The 23,835-nt window shown below is 48.9% G+C and overlaps 1 protein-coding gene across 1 annotated transcript in view; it reads right to left on the reverse strand.

Annotated features, from left to right (window-relative positions):
- ARHGAP32 (Rho GTPase activating protein 32) overlaps positions 1–23,835 on the reverse strand; it is a 1,461,643-nt gene that overhangs the window by 919,277 nt on the left and 518,531 nt on the right. Inside the window, exon 4 of the mRNA XM_085647194.1 lies at positions 16,731–16,815. Coding sequence (XP_085503320.1) covers positions 16,731–16,815 — 85 coding nt within the window. The remainder of the gene's footprint in view (positions 1–16,730; positions 16,816–23,835) is intronic.

Consider the following 23,835-nt stretch of genomic DNA (forward strand, 5'->3'; position numbering starts at 1 on the left):
CAAGCGCTCCGCCCAACCTCCCTTTTGGTATCGCTCAGTCCCATTTAGAGGTACGCCCGGGTGAAAGTGGTGTGCTCTTTCTGGTCCCATGACCTAGGCGGTGCGTGGCATCTCCCACATAAAATGTTATGCACCATACTACAGACAGTACGCCCTGTATCGAATCACACAGATTCTCTAAGTGGGTATGCCTAGGGGGCTTCATCAGAGGGAGCTGAGCGGGCGAAATTCCCATGAAGAATAAGGGATGCAGGGCAAGTGCTGGAGGGGATAGTATGGACATTCCTGTGCGCCTTGATTTAGAAAGTAAAGGGACTGGGACAAGGTTAAGTATATCCTTCTCGCCCTAATAGCCTAAATATGCATGCGGGGGTGTGAGTGGTCTCCTGACAAGTGAGCTGCTGTCCCAGAGATGGGAGACACATGTATTCAGATGCACACGGTGCTAGAAGGGTGGCAGTTAGTGTGATCAGAAATAGGTGGGGCATTGTGAGCCAGGGTGCCTGAAACGTTGTGGGGTGAATACTTCACAGGCCACAAGGGCCTTCTTGTTTCATCAGACTCTAGCTGATCCAAGCTAACGTCACGGGCGTACTGCTTAAATCAGACAGATTCTCTAGCTTGTAGCCTAGGGGGTTCCACCACAGTAGGAACTGAACGGGCAAAATTCCCATAAGGAATAAGGGATACATGGAGAGGGCAGGAGAGCCCCTTGCCCATTGTGACACACTTCTAGCCATGAACACTCCTGTGCATCACGATTCAGCAAGCATAGGGACTGTTCAAACGTTAAGTATACTCCTCCTCGCCAGAATAGCCCAAGTAGGCAGGCAGGTGGGGGAGTGGTCACCCAGCAAGTGGGCTGCTGTCCCATGGATGGGGCACGCAGGTGTTCAGGCACACACAGTGCTAGAAGGAGGGCAGCTAGGTGAGATTAGCAAATAAATGGGGCAATGTGAGCCTTGGTGTCTGCATTCCTCCCGCTCAGTGTTTGGCTCGGGGCGAGGCATGTATGTAGTGGAACTTTCCCGCATGGGGGTGAATAGTTCTTTGCACAACTTCTCAGGCCAAAAGGGCATCATGTTTCATCAGACACTAGCTGACCCAGGCCAACGTCAAGGGCTCTTGGGATATAGATGGGGTCTTCTATAACCAGTAGGGATGGTTCTCTTTCATCTAGATTTGCAGGAGGTTCTAGACAGGAGAGGTTGCGGGTAAGACTATAGCTGTTTTGGTGGGAGGCTCTGGCGGCAACGGCGGCCGCCTCCAGAGCTGTGGCTGAGTTACAGGTCGATCTGGAAGCAAATGGGTACAGAAGGGTACCTCTGCGCGGCACCATGGTGGGTGCCAGAGCCAAAATCCTAGGAGCCTCATGGGAGGTTCCTGGAAAACCGTGTTGGCGCCCTGCCCTGGAAGGGGCGTGAGTAAGAAGTTACCAACGGTCATGTGATCCTGTAAGAGAATCACTGGTAGGGCAGCAGAGGCGGGGTTCGCTCCAGTGCTGCCCGGCTCATCAGGCGGGCAGGCGGCCCAGTTGGTTGCCTGCCCTTGGATCGCCCGTAAGATAACCCATCATTACATAACGGTGTGTGTAAGAAACCTGCGGCATTTGTACCCAATCTAACAAACTGTGTTGTGTGTTTATTATTGGGAAATGTATATATGGTGGGAGGGGCGGACAGTGGATGCCAATGACGATACTAAGCCTTCACCAAAAGTAAACCGTCAGTAAAGCGGGGCCGAATGAGGGTTACGACTGCATTAGGTTAATTGGGTACTGGCCATCATTGGCTTTGATGGTATTCTTACTAATAAGCCCAACTGTCATCGGGCCTTCCCAAAAATACTGTTACCCGACTTTGTCAAAGTGTCTCTGATGTATCTAATCCATGGGAGTTTGTCAGAACCTGGCAGACCCCAAATTCCTTCCAAAACCTGTCGGTATGAAATAAGTACGGGAGTAGCCCAGAGTCTCCTCCAAGAGGAATGGTCTCAACACTATCCCTTCTGAGATCGGCTGAATGCCCATATCTAACCCGAGTGGAAGCAATGGGGTGCTGACAGGAAGGCCTGTCAACTGGCGTAGTAGTCGATTTTCCACTAGATAAGGGCTGCTGCATCCTTGTGGCCCCAGAGCTTCAATCCGTAAAGGGCAGTCCGCTCTTGTTTATACATTTGCAGTGCTGAGGAAATTGGATGGAATATGGAGCTTCTCTGTACTTTTAACAACCCCCAAGTATGTTGCTCGAGTTTAAGTCTGCACCTATCAATATGGCGACACCAGTGTAGCAGCTCAGTAAGAATCAATCCTAGGTACTCAAAAGTGTGCAAACGCTTCAGAGAGAAGCCTTTAAGCCGTGGATTGAGTATGGTGGTGCGACACGGATTGAGTACCATGAATTTCGTCTTTGTGACGATTTCCAGTCCCCTCTTGGTTCAAAACTGTCTAGAATCTTCTGCAACCGCATGGGTGATTTAGATGTTAATAAAGTGTCATTAACGAAAATGAGGGCAGGAACCCTGATGTCTGCAAGATTTGGAGAATCTCCCTCACACCTGTTCAGATGGACATAAATTGTAAAAAGGGTAGGTGCTAAAACGCAACCTTGCCTAACGTGACAGGGAAGCAGTCTGTCAGCTCACCTAGTTGGCCAAAGCTCACCTCTGCATAATTGTGCTTGTGAAGTCTTATAATGTTGAGCAGTTGGTTTTTAGAGACAACCATATCGTCCATCACCTGCCAGAGCGTAGGCCGTGGAACCAGGTCAAATGCAGAACGAAGATCTACAAACACTACATCCAACCTCCTGCCTCTCATAACCATCGTCTTCCAGAAAAGCCTTTGGAGTCAAAAGACCTGATCCAGCAAGCTGGAGCTGTTCCTAAAACCAGCCTGTTGGGGGGTTGAGCACTTCCTCTGCATCTGGCCATTCTTGTAACCTTCCTAGGAGGATTCTGCTGAATAGCTTCTGGGAAAAGGCTTATGTGCCTATAATTAGATGGACATGATGGGCATCTTCTTTTATACAGGAGCCAACTTTGCAGAGGACAAAAGGCTATTGAAAACTTTCAGTAGGGTGACCAGATTTTGAAAACCAAAAACCAGGACATTTTGCAAAAATAGAAACACACACTGTCAATGCCAATAGGGTAAGATTTCAAGGAATGTTGTATGGTAATGTGAAGCATTGCAATTAAATAGCATGGATATGTATGTTTTTTTAAAGCAAAGAACTGCAGCATTGTATTGATGTAGGTTAAAACGTCAGGTGACTGTTACACTGTCAAGCCAGAACTAAAAATCCATGTAGGTTAATGACTGCCCTCCTTCCATCTGTGCTGCTGCCAGAGAAAACACCATAAATAATCTACTATCTAAGACACTTTAATACCATTAAAATGTAATGTGTGTGCCCCTGCAAGATCAACATCAGGTATTTAGCTAATTAAAAAGATCATGGCTACATAAAGGTCACGCACTTCTTTGTAGAAGCACACAACTTCTGCCTAATCAAAAGAAGTACTCCTGACTCCCAACATGTGGGCAGAGCCAAAGCCCCTCTCCTGGAGGTTTTCACATACTTGTCTGGTGACAGCTGCGCTGTCAAGCCGGACCATAAAAAGGTCTCCAATTTTACATCAACAGAGGGGCACAGAATGATAGCACTCATCATCACAAAAACACAGACATGGAGGTACTAAGGGAATTAATAAAATGCAAATTTTAACTCAGTATAATACCTGTTAATTAAATTACATTCTCACAACAGCTGCTACCTGGTCCTGCTTTGGAACACTTAAAAACGTGCCTTTGCTGGAAATTAGGGAATCCTGCTGGATTCCAGTTCCAGCAACTATTTCTAGGCCAGGTCTGGGATCCGGCTGACCTAGGAAAAAATGCTGAATTTTCCCTGGACACAAGGACACAATTCAGCATTGCATAAGTATCTGCTTTCTGTTCGTTCAGAGTAGCAACCTGTCAGTGGCAAGGCAGCTTTCTCCTTTTCACCAAAACAAGGGCTTGATTTAAAGGTCCCTCGGCCATTCCTTTTTTGAAGTATTATCCTGGCTGGGGTCCATCTCTAGCCTAACACCTCAACATTAATACAATGTAAGAAAACAACAGCACACAGCTTATCACTTCATAAGTACTTTACAGAAACTATCACTTGGAGGCTGTTTTTTCACGTTGTTCAACTCCCCTTTGTAAGAGAAGCTCATTTACTGCAAGAATGTCAGATGTATCTGAATTTATGAATAATCACACAAATGATGATTTAAATGGCACGTACTATTTTTGTATTCTTTTATAGCACAACTTATCCCAGTGTAGGTTGTCAGAGTGCTTTACATCATACACAGACTCAATAAAGTATGCATGAGAGTAAATCAATGAACAATAAATGCTACATAAGACATTGATGGCTATAAGAAATAGGAATTACATGTCATCCATATTTGTAGACTTTAAATGTTAAGACTGAATGGTCGCAAAAAACCCCACAACGTTTGGATATAAACCCTAACAGTAATTGGGGTTGTCTATACTAACAAGACTGAATTACTTCCCAAAGGAACCCTTCTTTGTCAACACAGAATAACATATTGGGGGAAAAAAACAATAAGGATCTAAACCCATGACTTACAGTTTGCAAGCAGCTCCTTAATGCCGGTAAATAGATTAGTGTGCTATACTAGAAAGATTGCAACTTATGAACTGCAAGTAAAAAAATGTTCTCAGCATTAAAAGAAGTAACCGGCTTACCATACCTATCTACATAGGTTACAACTCTGATATGCATGTTACACAATTTGTTTTGCAGAAGGCAAATTAACCCTCTATGCTACTTTAGGAGTCAAAACTGTGAAAGGACAACACACACATCTCTCCCAGATGTGCATTAGCCACAAGAGTTCTATTACTGCTATTGTAATCCTCTCAAAATTGCTATATACACAAAGATCTCTCTCTGTAGCAGATTTTGTTTTTTAATACATGTATAGGTTGACTGTCAGATTCTACTTTTGAAACCCCACCCCTCGTGACTCCCACCCCCTATCCTCTGCTGCATATTGACCACCAATTTATGGGTTCCTGGAGTAATTTTTTCCAATTTCATTACTGTTCCCAGTGTTTCAAGTCGACCCTCTTTGCTACATCTACCAGGACAGCTAGTGAAAAACTGGGACAGTTCCCACAAATCCAGGCTATTATACGATTAAGAAAGGCACTGCAGCAGTCTAGCTTTGAAGAAGCCACTCTCAAGGCAACTGATGACATATTACAACATTACATGAACAATGATTTAAGTTGGCATTCATTGCTTAATCGTCAAGAATGGTTGATAAACAAAGAGAGGCTGCATACTTTTTTTTCTTTGAAAACAATTTGCAGCACATCAAACACGTGCACCCACTGAACATCTCATGTGTATAAGATCTTGCAAGGGTTAAAATATTTTTGTTAAGTCCTAGCTTGTGCTACCTTGTCTGCCTGTCACATCACATGTCCATCAGAGCATCAGAAAAGTGTGACCTGCACGAAGATGAATGGCACATTCCCCACAGTGCATATGATGATATGAAGAGAACGCAATGGGGGGGGGCGTGGCCAAGCCAGCCAAGATGGCGGACTCCTCTTCCTAAGGCTCCTGCTCGGCGGCCCGTAAAACATTTATCCCTACCTGCCCCGGGCACTCATCGGCCCAGCAACGAAGCGCACTGAATCAGACCGCAGCAGCGACACACCCGACGGTCTCCGGAGCTCCGAGATCGGAGCCGGGACGGCGCTGAAAGCTCCGTGTGTGGCCGCGAACAAGCTGCACACAAGATGGCGGACGGAGCGGACCGCGGCGGTGAAGAGAGGAGGGAGCCGCAGTGTTCCAGACGATATATGTGACCTGGCTGGGGGTCGCGACCGCCCGTGGAGGTGCATTGCGGCGCTGAAGTAGGAGCGGGACCCGGAGGATCCGAGAGCGGGGTGACGAGAGAATGCTGCTCTCCCTGCCCCTCCCCCCTGCGGCAGTGGATAGAAGGGACTGCCATCGACCCTGCCTACCCGTGCGTCCATCGACCCTGAAGAAAAACGCACCGGGTACAATAACAGCGGCGACCCGCAGGACCAGCTCCGACTCTACGCGGTCAAGGCTGGAACGACGCTAGAGGCTCCCTGTGTGCCCTCGGACGGGGTACACACAAGATGGCGGACAGAGCGGAGCGACACGGCGACAAGAGGGGTGAACCGTGACGTCTCGGCCGAGGTGTGTAGCCGGACAGGAGACCGCGACCACCCGGGAGGGTGCACAGCACAGCCGAGGCAGGAGCGGGACCCGGAGGGTCGATCTGGGAGCCCCAGCGGCTCCGGGAGAGAGAGGCGGCGCTGATCCCCATGCCCTTCCCCCCAGTGGCGGTGACCGGAGGATACCAGGCGGGACTCGAGCCAGGACGAGGACGACTGGACGGGACTACCCACTTAGCTGGTGAGCCCCGTGCGGGGCGCGGGCACCAGAGAGACTCCAAGCGCCCCCCCCCCCCCCAGCGCCATATATAAGGGAGGGAGCTGGAGCAGCGCTGGACGGGGGTGCGAGGGGTGGTCCGGCACAGAGAACTCGCGACGAGGGACCCCAACCACGACCCTATCGGGAAACCTCGGACTGGGACACCGACGAGGGAGAGAGGGGCGCCCCGACCGTGTGCCGGCGCTGGACTGGTCCTGTCGAGCGGGCCGCGCGACCTCCTCGGGACTGGCAGATCGGGAGGTGCGTGCAGCATATGGCCCTGAATTCAAGAGGCCCAACGGACTCGACAGGCCTGGTTGTAACACCTGGAGACAGAGGAGGACGGCACGCACATCTCCGCCCTAGACGCGGGATCAGCGGGTGCTGCAGGATCGCGGCGCCCCATACGCCAACCCCGTGACCGAGTTGGGGATAGGAGGACCACGGGTGGTGCACTTCCCGACGAGACGGTGAGACGTGACCCGATGGGGATGGCCGCCTGAAGTGCCACAACGGCGAGAAGAGCGGACCTATCGGACGAACCAGCGTGTGGGCATCGGTGAGTGGACGTGCTCACAGACGCGAAAGGACCCCTCCCCCTCCCACGATGGGCCGTCAAAAAACGGCGGGGATGCCGCCGGCCTCTCATCAGACTAGGACAACCGAGTCGACACCGGCGAGACCCCCCCACGCCGCGGAGTCAGTCACAGATGACTCCATGTCAAGAAAACTGGACCAGGTCCTGGTAGCCATAGAACAATCACGAGTGGCACTAGAAGGGAAATTCAGCGAGCTGTCATCGGACCTGGGCCTTCTTCGCGACGACCACAGAAAATTGGCGGACAAAGTGACGCACAATACGCACGCTCTCCAAACACTGGAACCGCAGGTGCAAAAGCACGACACCACGCTCCAGGACCTACTCGCTAGGGTAAAGGTATTGGAGACTAAGACAGATGATTTGGAAGGGCGATCCAGGCGAAGCAACATACGCATCATGAACCTGCCGGAAGGCATTGAAGGGCCCAATCCGGTCAAATACATCGCGGACTGGATAGCCACGTTCACACCCGCAGACGCACTCACCGCGTTTTTCTCCGTGGAAAGGGCTCACAGAGTACCGGCTCGCAGACCACCACCGGGTATGCCCCCTCGCCCCTTCTTGCTTAAACTCCTCCATTATCAGGACAGAGACGCTATCCTACGGGCAGCCAGACAGCGGGGACGGCTACAGCTGGAAGACAAACAAGTTATGCTGTTCCCGGACTACTCCCGTGCAGTCCAGCAGCAACGGGCCACCTTCCTGGCAGTGAAGCGTACCCTGCGCTCGCAGAACATCCAATATGCGCTCCTTTTCCCGGCCCGCCTTAAGATCATCTATGGGGGTGAGACACACTTCTTCACGGACCCGGGCGCCGCGGCGGTCTGGGCGGAGCAGCACACACGACAACTTGGAGATAGCCCCGGCCCTCGCCTGCCCACGAAACCCGGACGCCCGGGCCGCCGGACCCGTGGGACGTCCTCCACACCGCTTAACCGACAAACAGGAACTACCACCGCCAGCTCTCCAGACCTCGCTCAGATAATCGCGGAGCGACGGAGGGCGCTCCAGGCGGTGGCCACCCTGAGTCCCCAGGATAGGGGCTCGGACTCGGAGCGAGGCCCTCACATTTTTAGCTCAGATGACGAAAAGAGCGCAACGCCAGGATCACGAGAGGGCTCGATGACACCCCCTGTGGTGACCCCCCAGACCGCGGACACGCTCATCTGACAAGGGACCCACGGATCGGGTCGGCGACAAAACAAGCACGACCAGCCCGGCAGACTACGAGGAACAGTATAGCCACGAGGCCCGACACTGGGCAGAACATGTATAGACTTCAATAATTTACGGATGACCGCCGGAGCAGGAATCGGCAGCCACTAGATTCACCACCCCCGCGCTTACGAACTAAAGCTACGCCAAGGCAACCAGTTTGGGCGCATCGCTCCGCACGATGTGCCCCCAGCATTGGGACTGTTTCCCACCCTTGTTACGGTTCATTTCCTTATCCCCTATGTTCCTTCCCGGTCATTCCAGCGCGGGCAAGATAACCTTCGCAGACGAGACAATACACAGATGGATGGTGGGTGGGGGACGTGCGACCGGGGGAGACGGCCGAAGGGCCCACACTATTACAAGGACGTATTCACATGACCTCCCACAACATATCCCACAACTCTCCCAACACGGACATAAAATTCCTGACACTTAATGTTCGGGGGATGCATACAGCCCGCAAGCGTTATTCCGTCTATGCATACATCAAGCGACAAAAGGCCCAGATAGCACTCTTACAAGAAACACATCTGACGGCAGGGGAGGTGGACCGACTACAGAGAAAATGGCGAGGCATCATTTGTGCCACGACCTACTCAGCGTTCGCTAGGGGTGCGCTCGTCTGGATCAGACCGGGGGTACCCTTTAAAGAGCAAAACAGACTTGTGGACGGGACTGTTAGAGGGCCGACAACTACTGATAGGGAGTATATATGCCCCTAACACAGAGCAGGAGAGTTTCTGGGGCAAGCTCACCCACACATTGGCCCCCCACACATCGGTCCCATGGCTCCTGGGAGGGGATTTCAATTGCACCCTGGATCCACACCTCGACCGGTCACACCCGCCACAGGCCCACTCGCCAGCATACAAACAAGCCACGGACCTACGCAACTGGGCAGACAGATGGGGACTGACCGACATTTGGAGAGCACGCCATCCCACCACGAAGCTGTACTCCTTTCACTCGATCCCACACGATCTGAGGGTCCGATTAGACAGATTCCTATGTTCCGCGTCGCTCCTATCCTCGGTACAAGAGTCGGACTACCTAGGCAGAGTAGTGTCGGATCACGACGCACACACGGCGGTCCTCAGATGGACACCCCCTCACCCCCCAATCCCAACATGGAGGATGCCCCGAGAATGCCTGACAGACCCGGTATTCCGCCAAAGCCTAGAGGAATTTATGCAAGGCCACTTTAGACAAAACGATAACACGGCGACCGCACGATCGTTTGAATGGGATGCGTTTAAAGTAAGCGCCAGAGGCCACTGCATTCAACAAGTAGTGGGGGTCAGAAGAATGCTAGATAGGACACTGCAGGGGGCGGAGACCCGGCTCGCGGAACTCTCAAGGCGAGTAGACCAAGGAGCCGCCACTGAGGCGCAACTATCACCGGCCAAATCCTCCCATGCCTCGGCGATGCGAGATCTGCGCAAATATAACTTTCGAGCATATGCAGCTCGGACACACAAGGAGGGGAATAGGGCGGGATCCCTGCTGGCTTGGCTAGCCAAGCAAGACACAGTGTCGCGCCCAATCACTGAAATCCGGGCCCCGGACGGGCAACTCAAAAGTACACAGACGGATATCCTACACGTCTTCCGCACGTACTACGCGACCCTGTACCGCTCCCCACGGGTCGAGCCCTCGGGAGACCTTACCGGATTCCTGGATGGCTTGACTCTACCCCGGATCCCCCCCGAGATCGGAAAAGACCTCGACAAGAAACTCAAACCGGTCGATGTGAAACAAGCGATTAAAGCTCTGGCACGCGGGAAGGCACCAGGCATGGATGGATTCCCGGTCGAGTACTACCACACGTTCGCGATGCTCTTAGCGCCGCGGCTGGTCTCCATATACGAAGAGGCGGTGACCCGCCAAATGCTCCCGGACTCGATGCGGACGTCGATGTTAGTGACCTTCTTGAAGCCATATAGAGACCCCGAGCTCCCAGCGTCCTATCGGCCGATAACACTTTTGAACGCGGACTGCAAGATCCTCGGGAAAATCTTAGCGGATCGTTATAGCCAAATTCTTCCCGCACTGATCCACTCGGACCAGTGTGGATTCGTTCCCCGGCGAAATACCTCACATAATCTGCGTCGCCTCTTCCACATTCAGGATCAGACAAAAGAACGATATCCCCGGGCGGCATGTCTGGTCCTGGACCTGGAGAAGGCGTTCGATACCCTGCTATGGCCGTACCTCTTCGAGGTTCTGCGGCTCGTGGGTGTGGGGCCCACGCTACTGGCCTACACCCGTCTGCTGTACAACGGCCTCACCTCCAGAGTGCGACTCGGCAAACTCATATCGGCGCCGTTTCCGGTGACCCGCGGAACCAGGCAGGGATGCCCCCTCTCTCCTCTCCTTTTCGCCCTAGCAATGGAGCCTCTGGCAATACGACTACGACGGGAGGGGGACGCATGGGGGATACCCATAGCGGACGTTACCCACTGTGTGTCACTATATGCGGACGACCTCCTGATATATGTCCGTGATATCTCGGCAGACCTCACGCCCATTTGGGCAACGTTGCGAGAATACGGGGAACTCTCGGGACTCCGGGTCAACTGGGAGAAATCGTCCATCTTCCCTTTGGGCGCCCGCACGGAACCCCTAGAGATCACGTTGGGCGATCGGGCGCTGCGATGGGACGGGACGGCCCCCAGATACTTGGGGGTACGCCTATATCACTCCCCCAGTGACCTCTTTGAGGGGAACCACCGAAGAGCGCTGACGGGGCTGCGTTCGGCGGTAGGGTTCTGGAAGACATTGCCGTTAGCCCCCATAGGGCGCGTCGCTCTGGCAAAAATGATCATGGTCCCAAGGATGCTCTACTACTTCGCGAATCTCCCCATCATACCGCCACGTTCCTTCTTCCGGGAGCTAGACGCGTTGCTGACAACCCTGATTTGGGGGGGGCAGTCGCCACCGAGTGGCGCTGCGTACACTGTACCTCCCCACGACCGCTGGCGGCCTGGGAGCGCCATCCTTTGAATCGTATTTTCTCGCGGCGCAGCTCCAGTGGCTGTCACACTGGACGGCGGAGCGACATGTGGGGGAGACGATCACAGAGGGCGGCAAACTTCCTCTACCGATGATCCGCCGACTGCTCATGCCGGGCTCCAAACCGGCACGTACACACCCGCTCCAGGTTGCTATAGCCCGCAGATGCATGATGCGGATACACCGCATGTCGAGGGGCCAGCCAATATATTCCCCTCTGCTCCCCCTTGTGGGCTTCCCCCGACGGAGCGGATACTACACCGCGGAGACCCTCCGGCTGTGGACGGATCACGGGGTCACTGAGATGGAGGCACTGTTCCAAGAGGGACAACTGCGGACGTACGCACAGCTGGTGGAGTGGCATGACCTCCCTCAGGGGCAGTTTTTGACACACAGACAGCTGCTGGAGAGTGGCGGCCAATTCTGGCATACACGCGATGGGGAACCACCGACACACCCGGTGCTGCACACAGTGCTGCGGATGGGGGCGGGCAACCACCTCATCACCTGGCTATATAAAGCGATTCGGGAGCTCACAGAAGTCTCCCTAGACAAACTCCGAGAAGCGTGGGAAAACGACGCCGGCAGAGTATTCAACGACGCGGAATGGCGTAAAGCCCTGGAATCTCCTAAAAAGGTGTCCAGGAATGCGCGTTTTAAAAATATCCAATTTAATATCCTACACCGGGCATACCTCACCCCGGACAGGCTCCACCGGTTTTACCCCGATACGCGATTCGAATGTCCCCGATGCCACCAAGTGGACGCCGATTTCAAACATATGTTCTGGGCCTGCCCGTCCATACAATGTTTCTGGGGGGGGGGGGGGGGGGGGAGTACACCAAGTCCTTCAAGAGACGACCGACCTCCCGCCCGCCACCACATGGGAGGAATGCGCGTTGGGGATGACCCCGAGGAGAAAATCCGCGAAGGTATCCGGGAAGTTCATTTCCTTGGCCCTTCTACTCGCGAAGAGGAACATTGCGATGTACTGGAGGGCCCCGGAAGGGCCCTCCAGCCAGGCATGGGTGGGCGCGGTGCTCAAGTGGGGTGCAGCAGAGGAGGAGCTACTGCGAGAGGAGGAGGCGAACGGTGCCCGCAAACACCCGATATCTATGGAGTGGGCTCAGCTTCTCATCCTTTTTAAGCAAACAGGAGCAACGGGGGAAACCCTAGACCTAACACATTCCGCCCCCCACGTCCCAGTGGCCCCCCCCGGCGGCCCCGATACGACAAGAGACACAGGCGACCCATAAGGCAGACAACATGCCTAGACGCGAGGGCATGTATGAACCCGACCCCCCCGCCTAATGTCAAGTAGCGGACCCGCCTCCCCCCCACCCAGGGATACCCGGGACCCGCCACACACACCTACCACCGGTCCATACCCAATCTACCACGAGATTCTCTCGTCTGCCGACCCCGCACTCCCTCTTCCCCCCATGCTTTCCCCATCCCCTCCCTCCCTCCCCTACCCAGTTACGAGACCCCTCCCCTACCCAAGGGCCCTGTTCAAGCCGCCCCGTAGGCAGTAAGAGCCCCAGTTAGCGGTTTCAACACCGTTGTTTGTAGTTACATGACATGACAGGGAATCCAGGAAGGAGGGGACCGCAGCTCGGACCTCGATAGGAAGGGGCAACCGTCCCCCGACCGAGGCCGAAAATGTAGGCACGACTAGGTCGGCATGCATGGGGGCCAGACGGAGCCGACCACTGGGAAGACGAGTCTCTCAAGACACCACGGGAGATATGAGCCACTGACGGACTACAGCACATACACACGCTAACTTCCCTATAGATCCCTAATGTTATGCTGTGCCGTAGTACAAGAACTTATGATAATACTGATGATTATTACTTGTAATGCATTCCATGAAAAAACCCTAATAAAAACATGTCAATTAAAAAAAATGAAGAGAACGCAATACCACTTAAAGACATGATGAGGAAGGAAGCAGATATCACGGTAAACTATTAAAACTGGCCTCTTGACCAAAAAAAAAAACTGGCCTTAATTTAAATAGCGCATTAACACCGCCAGTTTGTTTTGGAGAGCGGTTACCTAGCCTGGGAAGAGCACACCGCATCGATGATGTGTGTCATGTTCCTTGGGACAATCTGCCACGGTAATAATGACACGGAGACACCATTACTGTGTGTATAAGTGACCACAAGCATGTGTGCCTGGCTCCTTTTATTAGCAGGGTCACCTGACTAGTGAAACCTGGGTTGGATGGGGGTGGGGTGGGAGTAAACACAGCCCTTGGAAGGGACTGCTACTTGATGTATACAGCAGGACACTACACATGCGAAGAGGGGTTGGTTCATGCGGGCTTGATAAAGAGAGCTGGCGATGAGCATAAGGAGCAGAGACGTGCACTAATCCTCTCACAGGAGTCCTGATGCAGCGCTTGGTCAGGAGAATGACTAGGAAGAAGTGTTAAGAGGAGCAAAGCAAGGCGTCCAAGTGGGGAGCTGGCACTGTTTGAGTGCAAGTGTGCGTTGAGGGGTGTACGTCAAGGTGTCATGCCTTAGAACCAGGGATCCACTCTGTTTGAGTCAGTGAGCGAGATGTGGGAACTACGATATCAACTGTGCCAACACGCTAACCATAAGGCACACGATCACACCATGTTGTACTTACACCAGAACACCAAGCTCACTTGCAATGACCTGAAATGTCAAACGGTTCTCATTCTAAAAGTATGGCCTATTTGGGGGCCGAGTGGAGGCATTGTGGTGTTCCAACCTAAGAATACCTATGGTATCAGAATGTCATTTGCATTCTACTCCATGGTGATTCCACACAAGCGGTTGGGAGTTAAGTGAATGTTACTGCCAGCTTTGGATGTCTAAGCTGTCTTCTCCGAATATATCTACCTTTCTTCATTGAACCTGCGTTAGAAGTTACTTCAGGCACTAATACTCAATTTATTTCTAAGTCACAACAATTTTACCAAGCTGTTTGAAGAACTGCAATCTACTGCTAACCGAACGGTGACATTACATGTTTCCGATGAATGAACATATATTAAAAGCCATATTCCATTTTGATGAGCATTGCAAAAGATGACTCTCCATTAAAGCTCCACACTACCGAACCCTGTTTCGCCCCATAGCCAAGTCGGGGATCTCAAGCCAAAGTAAAGCCACAGTAGCAACGTGTAATATTTTTGAAATTACACAGGCGCTTGAGTTTTCGTTAAAAACAGAAGAGACATGATTTCACTACTAATGTGGAGGTTCTCAGTAGAGCTTTGAAATTGCTACATGTTGGTGTTTTCTGTGTTGTAACGGAACGCGGGCTCTTGCTCCGGTTGGTTGAATTAGATTATGCTCCATATACATCATTCAATAGACAACAATCCGTTCATCAGAAGGTTCTCATCGCTAAGTAGAAAACCAGAGCCACTATTTGGGGAACACCACTTTAAGCAATAGATGCAGAGAGCAACCGATAGAAAACTTGCCAAAAGTTATGTTCTTGACCTAGTGCTTTGAATACATTAGACTTGATCACAAAATCTATCTGCCACATGCAAAGATATCATATCTGCAGAGTCTAGCTCAGGCTTCTCCATCGAGCAGCTCGTGAGCGACTAGTAGCTCTACAGCTACTTCTAGGTAGCTCTCCTGTGTGCAGCCCAGCCTACTAAGCTAGAAGCTTTAGCTAGGTTGAATTGATATTTGTTTACCAAAATTGAAAAGCGTTTATTCGGGATGAAAACGTCTGTATTTTCAGAACTCATAAGCTGATGTTTGGCGAAATGGTTAATTCCAAAATATCTTTAAAGCTGATAATTGAGTAATAAATCATGTAGCGTTTGGAAGACCTATAACCAATATTAATACCCTGGTTCAGGGGGGAATGCAGCTATGACTTATATGTATTACCCACATAGAGTCATTCAAAATCAACATAGCCTGTTTTTTTACATTATTGCTGACAAATCTACACTAAGGTGATCACTGCTGCTAATCTTGCATATGGTGGCCACTGATGTAATCTGGTCTGATGTGGTCACTATTAAGACAATAATAATATAAGCAGCTCAGGATAGTTTTCATTGACCAAAAGAAGCTCTTATTGCAGAAAATGTTGGAGATCCCTGATTTAGCTATTAGTGTACAGTGTCATTCTGTGTCTAAACCACTTAAGGTTGTGGTCTGAGGCTACCAAGCAAAGAGGGTAGCAGTTGAAAGAAAAGATTCTGATTGTCCCCGTGGAATAACCCATTAATAAACAACATTGGCAATGTCATCAGCTAATGTACACAGCAGTTTCACAGTTTGTATTCAAGCCGATTGCGACCCCATCCAACTCTGCAAAACAAAATATGTATTTGACAGAAGATGCACCACAGGAAGGTGGGGGTGCGGAGGGCAACTGGACTCACACTTCCAGCCGCAGCATTCAGCCGGCAACACTTCCTAGTCAAGACCCAAATCCAGAGGGTGGGACAGGTTCCCGACCTACCCCATGGCACCCATGTGCAAAGAATGGTACAAAGGACTGATTTGGTGCAAGGCCGATTTTGAGGATTTACACTGCAAGCAGCACTCTGGAATCTAGATTACGGTTCACAGAGTTAGCATAAATCAGTGTGAACCTGAGCTTTCTTCAAAAGCTGGTCAACGACCAAGAGCGCAGCCAGTCTAAAAAATTTACCAGTATCACATGGCAAGCGTGGCGACAGCCTATGTCTGAGAAGCAGAGTAAAATGAAATAGAGCCAACACAAAAACGGTCCCCTCAGTTAATGGGGCCAAGGATGCCAAAGGATGAGGCAAGAACAGAATTGGGATATTTAAAGCTGGGCTCCAGACAAAATGGTCTCTATAAAGTCGAACAACTCTACGGCTAGCACAAAGTACACTTGTGGATTTTTTCCAAAAAGGCTAATCGGTCTAGTCTGCAAAGCCTTTTGCGGACGTCTCTACTGCCCTCTGCAGTCCCCCAATAGAAAATGCATTAAAGATGACTGGGTCTAGCTTTCATTTCTACTGATCAGGAGAACAGATCTCACACTCCCTAAAGACGTCTTCTTGAAATGCTGCAATCCTTCATCAACATAACAGACTAACCCATTGTATACAAACAGGAGTCACTTTAGACAAACACTAGATGTACTAAATGCGGTGTAATTTTTAAAGGCAGCTATCTATACAAATATTTTTTTTTGCACAGTAAAAACTAAGAATAAAGGTCCTTTATATGCAGTTCATTTTTATTAGTTGTGACAAGATTCCATCTCCATACCATGTAACTAACCAAACCATATGGCTTTCCACATGTTCACTCAGGAAGACACCCGCTGTGGCGTCGATTAACAAAAGCAAATGTCTGAAATATTGTTACAAATCCCCAACTTTCCTTGAGAGAGTACGCATAAATTGGACTTACCTGGATGCTTCCAAAATCCACATTTTCATAATGGAAGTGGGCGCATTCAGCCATCTTTGGGAAGTGTCCCTTTGTAAACGATAACCTAAAGCAGTGACGGAGAGACCAAGAATATGTGAGCACAAGTCCAGTGAGAGCAGTGAGTAGGGACAACATTTGTACAAAGACCAATAAAAAGAGGAGAACATGAACACATACATACAGGGCAACATGGAAGCAGAGCACATGCACAGTTAAAAAAATTAAGAATATATACACTGTTGTCGATAAAAAGGGGGAGAATGAAAACAAATAATCAAATAAAAAGAGAATACAAAATTCTCAGTCCCTCAACAGGGGATAGCTAAAATAAAAGCATTCATGTCTATCAATGTATACCAACACATGAATCTGCAGTACTTAAGGGGCAACATATACTTTAGCTTCTTTCTTGTTCGTGACAAAGAAGCTTAAAATCTGTCAAGAGAGTAAATTTACCCCCACAAACCACAGAGTCCTGTTCCATCTCTCACAGCAACAGAAAACTGGAGGCTCAACATCATGCAAGCAAGACCCCACCTGTAGATGACACCCCAAAAATCCTCCCACTCACGACAACCCTAGCACCACCAGAACCAACTTCCACAGATTACTGACAAGTGTCGCCGACTGGATGAAGAACAACTGCCTACAGCTGAACACAGACAAGATGGAAGCTCTGATCTTCGCCAACAGCAACAACACACAGAACGACTCCTGGTGGCCATCAGACCTAGGACCGGCACCCACTCCCACTGACCATGCCAGAAACCTCAATCATCAGTGACAAAAAACTCACCATGAAATCACAGATCAATGTTGTCTCCTCCGCCTGCTTCCTCACACCGCGCATGCTACGCAAGATCTTCAAGTGGCTAACCCAACACACGAGATGCACTGTGACACAGGCCCTCATCAGCAGCTGACTGGAATATGGCAACGCTTTGTATGCAGGAATCGCCACACTCTTCCTACAGAGACTTCTGACTATACAGAACGCCACAGCCAGACTCATCCTTGACCTTGCCCGACAAACCCACATCACACCCCACTTCAGCCAACTCCACTGGCTCCCCGCACAGAAGAGATTCCAATTCAAGCTGCTGAACCGTGCACACAAGCCTCTACATAACCAAGGAGCCGCCTAAATTAACCAATGCCTGTACTTCCACCAACCGTTGAGAAGACTTCTCTACGTCTCCCTCTCACTCACTCATATTCCCCCGGTCTACCAAAACAGAATTGGAGGACACCCCCTTCTCCCACATCGCAGCAAAGACTTGGAACAGCCTCCCCAAGCAACTTTGGACCATCACCTCACTTCTGGAATTCCGAATGGCCTTCAAGACATGGCTGTTCGAGTAAGCCTGCTGGACCTGCAAGCGCCTGAATACCAGATTGGGTGATTAGCCACGCTTCAAAAATCCTGACTGATGATTGTAATCATAATGCAGAACAACACTATACTGGGAAGCAATTGCATGAAGCAAAGCAGTACATGTCGAATTTTATATTTGCACTTCACAGAATTGCTATTCCACAAAAAATATCTAAAACATAATACAAAGCAGAACTTAAAAAAAGGACTCCATGACCATAGGCACAGCTCATCACAGAAGACAAACCCAAACCACCTCAGGAAGACCGATGACATCCATCAAACTTGTTCATAGTCACTGGACATAAGATTGTTGCCGATGTAAATGGCAAGGGTATTACATAAAAGTGAAGACAGGATACCAGCCTGCTCTATGAATTTTTATTTACTGAAATAAGGGTACGGGGGGGGGGGTTGACAAACAGGATCTCAAAAAAAGGCTGGTCAGAGAATAGGGAAATCACATCTCCGTGTTTCAACAACCAAGTACCTACGCATTAGAGAACTTCTGCCCAATACAGCAATATTAAAACCTCCGCATATTAACCTTCCTTGACCCATTGAAACGATTTACAAATCTTGAACCCATATGTGTATCTGGCAAACACATCCCTCTCCCACATACTCAGATGCGCTCCTTTTTCGTAGTTTCCAAACCTACCCACCAAACCCTAAAAACAGGCTGCTTATGAGCCCCATACACCAACTTTCAGCTAGCTCGCCTAAGGATCTTCCAAATGTACAGTGCAGCATGTCAATAAATCACTGCCGTAAAACTGAATAGTTGACATTTGATGCTCATCCTCCCAGACCCAGTCTCTGATCTTGCTAGTACACAGAACCAGCAGCAATTAAAATCTAACTTAGAACTGGGCTCTATAATCCTATCTTTAACTTTCCTGGCAAGACACAGTACGATTTCACACCCCAGACTGAAAAAACCCTCTATGTAATCCATGTCATTAATGCAGTCCATATAAATATCACAAGTTTCACTTCATCTTGCATTGTCCAAGAGTATTTGGTTTTTCTAGATGGAGTTTTTCTTTTTTTTTTCTTCATACTACATAGGACTCTTGTACAGTGCATACATTGAACGCATTCACATCTGGGCGAGGGGGTGGAAGGGTGAGAACTATTGAGATCTCTGGAGTTGAGGGTAATGGCAGTGCAAGTTTCTCATAGTGCCTGTCTAGATTGTCTCATAGTGTTGTTAGCTTGTCTGAAACCAGCATGCATGTATCATCTTTTAAATGAACGGTAATAACCTATGGAACAAAGAGGGTCAAAAAATCCTTTAGCACAATGAGGAGCATTTTGCAGCGGTACAACGAGGCATCCATGTGTTATGATACAAAGTCGAGCTATTATACAATGTGAATCGATGCAGCAAGAGGTTTTCATATGTCAGTTATGGAAGTGACAAAAAAGGTTAAGTGATCCCTTAAAATGCACTTCAAGTCTGGAGACGTCTCAAAAACTGGATTTAGTAGTCAAGCTTCCTCTTTTTGTAGTTCACATCTCTTTGGTCATAGCTGGCTGATATATATTAATGTATTAGTGAGTCATAGGCTGTTTAATGTGATTTATCGTATTTAAGTCCCTGTAGTTCTGAGATTCACGTATTTGAACCTATGGGCTTAGCCAATGTCTTTTTATCCATGTTGTACAGCATTGAGGCTACTGTGCAGCATAGATTAAAAAACAAAAGCTCAATGACATGGACAGGGTGTCTTTTTGTAGGCATGGCATACGTTCAAGATGCTTGTGTGTGCCAACACAATTACACTGGTGAGGTTTTTTGTTGTTGTTTTATTTACTGGTTCAAGATGCTTTAATAATTAAACAAATAATTAAACTGATGAGTATTGAAGCAACACAGCGCGAGGATAGATGGCGCAACATGGCATACGGGAGATTAAGTAACATGAGGGACAAAACACATGGGCAAAGAGAGAAACAAATGGGTGAAAGAGAACATCATGGAGCGCAAGGGGAGCACACAGGCAAGAGAGAGCAACAAGAATGCAGGCGGGAAGAGGGAAGCACAAGGGCAAGAGAGCAATAGGGTGGGAAGTGTACAAAGGAGACAGCTGGAAAATACATGCACTCTCGGGAGAGCGTAAACTAAAAGAAAAAGTAGTTTCATTAAAGTGAGCAGTGGACCCACAGAAGCTACCAAATCAGAGACCTTTTAAAGAGGCTATTCTCAGTGGGAGTGGAAAACAAGGCTGACAAGCTAGGACAGAAAAGCCATTGAGAAAGAAGCAGACAAAAGAGAGTGGCAGTAAAGTCAACCAATGGTAAGCAATGGGTGGGCTGCAAGTAATCCATGTCATTAATAAAGCTGTCCCTGTAAATATCACAAGTTTCACTTCATCTTGCATTGCCTAAGAGTATTTGTTTTTTCTAGATGGTGTTTTTCTTTATTTTTGTCATGCTACATAGGACTCTTGTACAGTGCATACATTGATCTCGTTCACATCTGGGTGTCTGGGCGAGTTCAGGGGGTGGAAGGGTGAGAACAACTGAGATCTCTGGAGTTGAGGGTAATGGCAGTGCAAGTTTCTTATAGTGGCTGTCTAGATTGTCTCATAGTGTTGTTAGCTTGTCTGGAAGCAGCATGCATGTATCATCTATTAAATGAACGGTAATAACCTATGGAACAAAGAGGGTCAAAAAATCCTTTAGCAGAATGAGGAGCATTTTGCAGCGGTACAACGGGGCATCCATGTGTTATGGTACAAAGTCAAGCTATCATACAATGTGAATCGATGCAGCAAGAGGTTTTCGTATGTAAGTGACAAAAAAAGGTGAAGTGATCCCTTAATATGCACTTCAAGTCTCCCCATGACAGCCATGTCAGTCATTTGTATCCTTCCATGGCTACTGGCCCCTTTACTCGAAACACTATTTTCTTCCCTGTGTCCCCCCCACCCCCCGCCCCCTTCCCAGTCCGTGACTTCTCGCCCCCCACTCCCATTCATGCCTTCTTGGATGTCCGTACTCTCATTTACAGTGCGAATTCACCAAGCAAATCCCAGACAAACAAGCATTTGCAATGCAATACGACTCGCATTTACGCGAGACCTATTGCATTGCAAATGGGAGTGCTCAAACCTCTGTTCGAGGTTCGCAGGTGCCAGAAACCCTAGTCCTTACATAAAGGTAGTTCCTCTAGAAAATTCGTGGATTTACGAGTTTACCCCTAAATCATGTTAGAAATTGCGGTCGGCAAGGAGAGACCCCCTGTAGTCACACTTACTCCAAGGGTGGTGCTCCTCCTGTTAGCTGCTCGCCTGCTCCTGCCGTGTAGGTACACCACTACACAGATATACTGGGACCGACAGAGCCCTGAAGAAGGCTGGCGTGACCCCAATCGAAGGGCTCAGACACATGGCCGAAACATGTTGACTACCTGGCAGTAAGGAGGGGTATAACAAGCACATTACATCTCCCAATCACCACCGTCCTTCACTTTTTCATCCTGGCCGGAGGGTTCAGGAATAAAGTAGAGGCTTAGAGACACCTCCAAGCTAGTTTTAACTCACACCACAATGCACTTTCACTTCGGGCATTCCCAGTCACTATTGAAATCATTGTTTTCTCTCTTTTGTGTTGCGCCAAGTTCAGGTTGGAAGAATCAGTAATAAACAAATTGTTAATTAGGTTACAACCAATGTTCCAGTTAAAATAGGTCAAATGGTGAATAACCACCAGTTTATTTTGTGATTCAAGTCTGTCTACTTGTTGGGAAGGGAATTACTTTGCAAAATGAATTGTGTGATTTGCTGCACACCAGATGGAGTTGTAACTGAACCACAACATTAGGATTCTATGCTCAAAATAAATTCACAAGAGTCAAGAGTGAAGTTATTCCTAGTTTTACCCACAAAAGACCTGAATCTGGATTTAAGGTATACAGGCAAATAGGAGGTATGGGGTTTTACTGTGAAAGAGATTGGATTGATTAAAAGAGCAGTCAGAATAAAAGTCAATCCAGATGTAACATTTTCTAGAACTAGACAATATAGACTTACAAAAGAGGCAGGAGAGAGAATGAAACCAGTTATTGAAAAAATGATTGAGCAAGGAATTCCTCTGGAGGTCTCATGCTGGGAATGAAAAAGACAAATGGCAAGTGGAGAATCGTACAAGATCTTTGAAAGATTGACAAGATTGTTGTTACATGTTGTCGAATGTGAAGTGTCATGCGAGTTTGTAATGACAGAACCATTGTGGCTCCTGATGGATACGGTAGAACTGAGACAAAAGCATTAGAGCATAGAGAAGGGAATGCAGGTTTCGAATGTTAATTAAAGACGTATTATACTAAGCTCCATGTGTGGCGTGGTCAATGGCGAGTACCTGGGCGAGGGAGGACGCTACAACTGGCAACAAGATAGGGGATAAGTAACCCAAAGATCAACAGTGTTCTCCCACAGAGTTTGCCATGGTCCAGCGAACTGCTCGTGCGTGCCACATGTGCCTCCGTTGAAGTGCGGGATTGACATTTGACATATGCAGAGTCAAAACACAGCCCCAGTTACATTTAAAGCATTTGAAGTTAATGAAAGCTTCACTGAGGATGCTACACATCTGTGGCCAAGAACCTGCTAGGAAGGCTGCACAAAGAGGTACTGTGCTACTACGTAACTCAAAGCCATACATTCATATGCAGTGATAACACTATAGGTGGATGCAACAAGGTTTTAAAAGAGCAGCAAAGTGCAAGATAACACTGTGATCAGAAGGGCTGTGAGGCAAAGATCAACCAGGTGTCAGACAGCACAAAGACACCTGACGCAAAGTGATACAAGAAACAGTCTCTTGCTTACCAGTACTAAGAGAGTCATCATGCCACAGTTCTGGAGGGAGTGACCCCAGAGAAAGCACCCAGGGTTGTGCTTGCAGAGCCGTCCATACCCGAAGAAGCGCCCCACCAGTAAGGCTCAGAACAATTCCAAAGGTCTCCAAGGAACAGAAAGCAGAGAGTGGCGATTGAAATCGTGAAAGTTTGATTTTCCAATGGAGACCAAGAAAGGGGTCACGTTTCCTGAAAGACTCAAAGATGATTCAGAGGCCAGCATGTCACAAGGACTCAGAGATGGTTTGCGTAGGCAAGATCATCACCAAGCAGCATCAGAGAGAACTCTACTCTCCAAGTCATTAACTTCCACCAATGGTTACAATGCCAGCGCCTTCATGAAACCAATGCCAGCGCCTTCATGAAACCACACTCGGCATTCAATGCCGCCAACATGTTGAAAAATGGCGACACATTGTCTGCCTAGATAGAGACATTTTATCATTTTATCGATGCAACTGTGGAAGCAGATGACAAGAAGATTATCAAGTACCTTAAGAATCTTGCTTGTGAAGGTGTAAAAGAAGCCCTAAATAAAATGTCGTGTGCTGATAAAATTACTTACAGTCAAATCAAAGCAGCCTGAATTTGAAGTTCAATCCAATGCCAAATGTAGATGACAAAAGGTACATCTTCAGTCAAGAATGACAGAAAGCCAGTGAGACCATCGACAAATTTGTTGAGACTCGATACGCTCATCAAACACTGTAGGTTCAATTAATGTAATGATGAGGAAGCTATACGCCTCATAGTGATTGTGGGATGTTTGTCAGATTCATTTAGATGAAGATTGCTGAGAGAAACCTCAAGTCTGAAGCGAGTTCTCATCGCTGCCAGAGCTG

The sequence above is a fragment of the Triturus cristatus genome, chromosome 3_2, assembly GCF_964204655.1.
Source record: "Triturus cristatus chromosome 3_2, aTriCri1.1, whole genome shotgun sequence".
Lineage (NCBI taxonomy): Eukaryota > Metazoa > Chordata > Amphibia > Caudata > Salamandridae > Triturus > Triturus cristatus.